Source organism: Oncorhynchus keta, unplaced genomic scaffold (assembly GCF_023373465.1).
Source record: "Oncorhynchus keta strain PuntledgeMale-10-30-2019 unplaced genomic scaffold, Oket_V2 Un_contig_1060_pilon_pilon, whole genome shotgun sequence".
Lineage (NCBI taxonomy): Eukaryota > Metazoa > Chordata > Actinopteri > Salmoniformes > Salmonidae > Oncorhynchus > Oncorhynchus keta.
The window spans coordinates 7,501-13,421 of record NW_026277148.1 but is presented as its reverse complement, the minus strand read 5'-3'; the positions used below and the strand labels follow the sequence as shown (position 1 = coordinate 13,421).

General features: G+C 45.1%; 1 protein-coding gene and 1 long non-coding RNA gene across 2 annotated transcripts in view; one reads left to right on the top strand and one right to left on the bottom strand.

The window, feature by feature from the left end:
- Positions 1–338: 338 nt before the first annotated feature.
- Positions 339–2,346, bottom strand: LOC127917000 (uncharacterized). Its single transcript, XR_008096905.1, has 2 exons — positions 2,014–2,346; positions 339–424 (listed from the first exon to the last, which is right to left on the bottom strand). It is a non-coding gene; the product is annotated as an uncharacterized LOC127917000 (long non-coding RNA).
- Positions 2,347–5,591: 3,245 nt separating this feature from the next.
- Positions 5,592–5,921, top strand: part of LOC127917001 (1-phosphatidylinositol 4,5-bisphosphate phosphodiesterase beta-1-like) — a gene marked incomplete at its 3' end in the record, with an annotated part of 3,109 nt that continues 2,779 nt past the window's right edge. Inside the window, exon 1 of the mRNA XM_052500457.1 lies at positions 5,592–5,886. Coding sequence (XP_052356417.1) covers positions 5,821–5,886 — 66 coding nt within the window. The remainder of the gene's footprint in view (positions 5,887–5,921) is intronic.

Here is a 5,921-nt window from a genome sequence, read left to right as displayed (position 1 = left end):
TATTTCTAGAAAGGCCCATATCTAATCTGTCATGTCCTCTATCCTACAGATACACACGACTGAAGCTACAGCTCAACTCTGAGGATGCATCCCTGTCAAGAAGTACGTCTCTCTCTTTTTTCTTTTTTCTCTCTTTCTCTCTCTTTCTCTCTCTTTCTCTCTCTTTCTCTCTCTTGCTCTCTCTTTCTCTCTCTTTCTTTCTCTCTCTTTCTCTCTCTTTCTCTCTCTTGCTCTCTCTTTCTCTCTCTTCTCTCTTTCTTTCTCTTTCTCTCTCTTTCTCTCTCTTTCTGTAACGGCGTTCTTCGTTTGTTGAAAGAGAGTCGGTCCGAAATGCAGCGTGGTGGTTACTCATGTCTTTAATGAAACAAATGACGAGACATGAAATAACTAAATAAATACAAAAACAACAAACGGAACATGAAACCTAATACAGCCTATCTGGTGAACACTACACAGAGACAGGACCAATCACCCACGAAATACACAGTGAAACCCAGGCTACCTAAATACGGTTCCCTATCAGAGACAACAAGAATCACCTGACTCTGATTGAGAACCGCCTCAGGCAGCCAAGCCTATACTAGACACACCCCTAATCAACCACAATCCCAATGCCTACAAAACCCCAATACGACAACACAATAAACCCATGTCACACCCTGGCCTGAACAAATATATAACGAAAACACAAAATACAATGACCAAGGCATGACAGAACCCCCCTAAGGTGCGGACTACCAGACGCACCTCACAACCATAGGGAGGGTCCGGGTGGGTGTCTGTCCATGGTGGCGGTTCCGGCTCGGGACGTGGACCCCACTCCATTAATGTCATAGTTCCTCCCCTTCGCGTCCTGGGATAATCCACCCTCGCCAACCGACCATGGCCTAATAGTCCTCACCCAGAACCCCACTGAACTGAGGGGCAGCTCGGGACTGAGGGGCAGCTCGGGACTGAGGCAGCTCAGGACTGAGGGGAAGCTCGGGACTGAGGGGAAGCTCGGGACTGAGGGAAGCTCGGGACTGAGGGGCAGCTCGGGACTGAGGGGAAGCTCGGGACTGAGGGGAAGCCCGGGACTGAGGGGGCAGCTCGGGACTGAGAGAAAGCCCAGCACTGAAAGGAAGCCCAGTACTGAGAGGAAGCCCACTACTGAAATGAAGCTCAGGCAGGTAGTAGGCTCCGGTAGATCCTGGCTGGCTAGCGGATCTGGAAGATTCTGGTTGACTGGCAGATCTGGAAGAGACTGGTTGACTGGCAGATCTGGAAGAATCTGGTTGACTGGCAGATCTAGAAGATCATGGCTGACTGGCGGATCTAGCTGCTCTATGCAGACTGACAGCTCTGGCTGCTCCATGCAGACTGGCAGCTCTGGCTGCATTATGCAGACAGACAGCTCTGGCTGCTCCATGCAGGCTGGCAGCACCTTGCAGACTGGCAGCTCCCTGCAGACTGGCAGCTCCTTGCAGACTGACAGCTCTGGCTGCTCCATGCAGGCTGACAGCTCCTTGCAGACTGACAGCTCCTTTCAGACTGGCAGCTCCTTGCAGACTGGCAGCTCCTTGCAGACTGGCAGCTCCTTGCAGACTGACAGCTCTTTGCAAGAAGTACATCTCTCTCTTTTTTTCTTTTTTTTCTCTCTCTTTCTCTCTCTTGCTCTCTCTTTCTCTCTCTTTCTCTCTCTTGCTCTCTCTTTTTCTCTTTCTTTCTCTTTCTTTCTCTTTCTCTCTCTTGCTCTCTCTTTCTCTCTCTTTCTTTCTCTTTCTCTCTCTTGCTCTCTCTTTCTCTCTCTTTCTCTCTCTTTCTCTCTCTTTTTCTTTCTCTTTCTCTCTCTTGCTCTCTTTGCTCTCTCTTTCTTTCTCTCTCTTTCTCTCTCTTTCTGTAAAGGCGTTCTTCGTTTGTTGAAAGAGAGTCGGACCGAAATGCAGCGTGGTGGTTACTCATGTCTTTAATGAAACAAATGACGATACATGAAATAACTAAATAAATACAAAAACAACAAACGGAACGTGAAACCTAATACAGCCTATCTGGTGAACACTACACAGAGACAGGAACAATCACCCACGAAATACACAGTGAAACCCAGGCTACCTAAATACGGTTCCCTATCAGAGACAACAAGAATCACCTGACTCTGATTGAGAACCGCCTCAGGCAGCCAAGCCTAAACTAGACACACCCCTAATCAACCACAATCCCAATGCCTACAAAACCCCAATACGACAACACAATAAACCCATGTCACACCCTGGCCTGAACAAATATATAACGAAAACACAAAATACAATGACCAAGGCGTGACACTTTCTCTCTCTTTCTCTCTCTTGCTCTCTCTTTCATTCTCAATTCAATTCAAGAGGCTTTATTGGTAGTAAATATTACACTCAGTAAATATTACACTCAAGTTACAAAATAATAAAGAAATTTCAAATCCTTCTCTCACTCTCTCTCTCTGAAGATATGAGGAGACAGATCAACCTATCTCCTTCTCTCTTTCTCATTTCTCCTCTAACCCTCTCTTACTCTATATCTTGGTCCCTTGACCCCGCTCTCCACTTTCTGTCTCTCTGTCTACCTACAGTATCATCTCCTCTATCCATCTCTACTCATTTGGAGGGCGCATCTGTCTGTGTCTGTCTGTCCTTGTTGTGTTTTAGTGGACATGGGTGCAGTGCTCCCTCCATCTCTCTCCTTTCCCTCTTCTATCGCTCCCTCCATCTCTAGTCCTCCTCTCTGTCTATCTGCTCAGTCTGAGTGGAGACAGTAGACAGCAGGGAACTCTGAGCACCATCACCCCAGACTAGAAGTGTAGTGGAAAGCAGAGGAAAGCCCCTGTGATAACCTCACTCAGAACTATAATGGGAGAGTAACAGAGAGAGAGAGAGTAACAGAGAGAGTGAGAGAGAGAGAGAGAGAGAGAGAGAGTAACAGAGAGAGCGAGAGAGAGAGTAACAGAGAGAGAGAGTGCATAACAGAGAGAGAGAGAGAGAGTAACAGAGAGAGAGTAACAGAGAGAGAGTAACAGAGAGAGAAACAGAGAAGAGTAACAGATAGAGTAACAGAGAGAGAGAGAGTAACAGAGAGTAACAGAGAGAGAGTAACAGAGAGAGTAACAGAGAGAGAGAGAGAGAGTAACAGAGAGAGAGCGCATAACAGAGAGAGAGTAATAGAGAGAGAGAGTAACAGAGAGAGAGAGAGTAACAGAGAGAAACAGAGAGAGTAACAGAGAGAGAGTAACAGAGAGAGTAACAGAGAGAGAGTAACAGAGAGGGAGTAACAGAGAGTAACGGAGAGAGAGAATAGCAGAGAGAGTAACAGAGAGAGAGAGAGTAACAGAGAGAGAGTAACAGAGATAGAGAGTAACAGTAACAGAGAGAGCAACAGAGAGAGAGCAACAGAGAGAGTAACAGAGAGAGTAACAGAGAGAGAGTAACAGAGATAGAGTAATAGAAAGAGGGTAACAGAGAGAGAGAGAGTAACAGAGAGAGAGTAACAGAGAGAGAGAGAGTAACAGAGAGAGAGTAACAGAGAGAGAGTAACAGAGAGAGAGTAACAGAGAGAGAGAGAGTAACAGAGAGAGTAACAGAGAGAGAGTAACAGAGAGAGAGAGTAACAGAGAGAGATAGTAACAGAGAGAGAGAGTAACAGAGAGAGAGTAACAGAGAGAGAGTAACAGAGAGAGAGTAACAGAGAGAGAGAGAGTAACAAAGAGAGTAACAGAGAGCGTAACAGAGAGAGTAACAGAGAGCGTAACAGTGAGAGTAACAGAGAGAAAGAGTGCGTAACAGAGAGAGAGTAACAGAGAGAGAGTAACAGAGAGAGAGAGTAGTAACAGAGAGAGAGTAACAGAGAGAGTAACAGAGAGAGTAACAGAGTGCGTAACAGAGAGAGAGTAACAGAGAGAGAGAGTAACAGAGAGAGTAACAGAGAGAGAGAGCAACAGAGAGAGAGAGTAACAGAGAGAGAGTAACAGAGAGAGTAACAGAGAGAGTAACAGAGAGCGTAACAGTGAGAGTAACAGAGAGAAAGAGTGCGTAACAGAGAGAGAGTAACAGAGAGAGAGTAACAGAGAGAGAGAGAGAGAACAGAGAGAGAGTAACAGAGTAACAGAGAGAGTAACAGAGAGAGTAACAGAGAGAGTAACAGAGAGAGAGTAACAGAGAGAGTAACAGAGAGAGAGAGAGTAACAGAGAGATTAAAGAGAGGAGAATAGCAGAGAGACATCTTGCAGGCTTATATCATCTTGATCATCACTGCCACGTCTCTCCACAAGATTACAGAGAAGGAAAGTCAAACATTAACATTTAATGGCTCTACTTTTTACTCTATTTACTGCAAGAAGGAATTATAACTAGGAAGTAGAACACAAAAAAATGAAAACTAACATATTTCTCTGGGTATATTAGATAATGCATATATTATATATTAGATAATGAATATATTATATATTAGATAATGCATATATTATATATTAGATAATGAATCTGCTGGGTTATGGATGGTTCTGTGGTGTGTGAGACGCTATATGGATGGTTCTGTGGTGTGAGACGTTATATGGATGGTTCTGTGGTGTGTGAGGCATTATATGGATGGTTCTGTGGTGTGTGTGGCGTTATATGGATGGTTCTGTGGTGTGTGAGGCGTTATATGGATGGTTCTGTGGTGTGTGAGGCGTTATATGGATGGTTCTGTGGTGTGCGAGGCATTATATGGATGGTTCTGTGGTGTGTGAGGCGTTATATGGATGGTTCTGTGGTGTGTGAGCGTTATATGGATGGTTCTGTGGTGTGTGAGGCGTTATATGGATGGTTCTGTGGTGTGTGAGCGTTATATGGATGGTTCTGTGGTGTGCGAGGCATTATATGGATGGTTCTGTGGTGTGAGGCGTTATATGGATGGTTCTGTGGTGTGCGAGGCATTATATGGATGGTTCTGTGGTGTGTGAGCGTTATATGGATGGTTCTGTGGTGTGCGGGCGTTATATGGATGGTTCTGTGGTGTGAGGCATTATATGGATGGTTCTGTGGTGTGTGAGATGTTATATGGATGGTTCTGTGGTGTGAGATGCTATATGGATGGTTCTGTGGTGTTTGAGGCGTTATATGGATGGTTCTGTGGTGTGTGAGGCGTTATATGGATGGTTCTGTGGTGTGTGAGCGTTATATGGATGGTTCTGTGGTGTGTGAGGCGTTATATGGATGGTTCTGTGGTGTGTGAGGGGCGTTATATGGATGGTTCTGTGGTGTGTGAGGCGTTATATGGATGGTTCTGTGGTGTGTGAGGCGTTATATGGATGGTTCTGTGGTGTGTGAGGCGTTATATGGATGGTTCTGTGGTGTGTGAGGCGTTATATGGATGGTTCTGTGGTGTGTGTGAAGGTAACTATGATGTTGTGTTAATGCTTCTCTGGTGTGTGATGTGTGAAGCTGCCTGTATGAATGGATCGGTAGTACCTGTGATACTGTATAGCAGGGTTTCCTACCTGGCGGCCAGCGGGACAGGTTTCATTTGGCCCCCAAGTTTCCAAATATTTTTACCTTTTAATTTTTTTACACTTCATTATTGGACGTGAACAACTGTAAAAACACCAGAAAATCAGCTCCAAGTGATTTACATTTTGGAAAGTATTCTCACACATAGTAGAGAGGCACATGTGATTTATCCAATTTAAGAACAAATGACTTGTAACTATGTTCTGGCCCGCGGCTGAATCTAGTAGATGATCCCTGCTGTATATTTTGTTTGATGCTCTATTAATGTTCCTGAGGTGTGTTTGTGTGATTGTGATGATGTAACTGTTGTTTCGTCAGTATCTTCAGGATGTTCTCAGCAGACAGGAAACGAGTAGAGACAGCTCTGGAGAACTGCAACCTCCCTTCTGGGCGGGTAAGAAGCGCTTATTCCCTTTCTCTATCAATCTC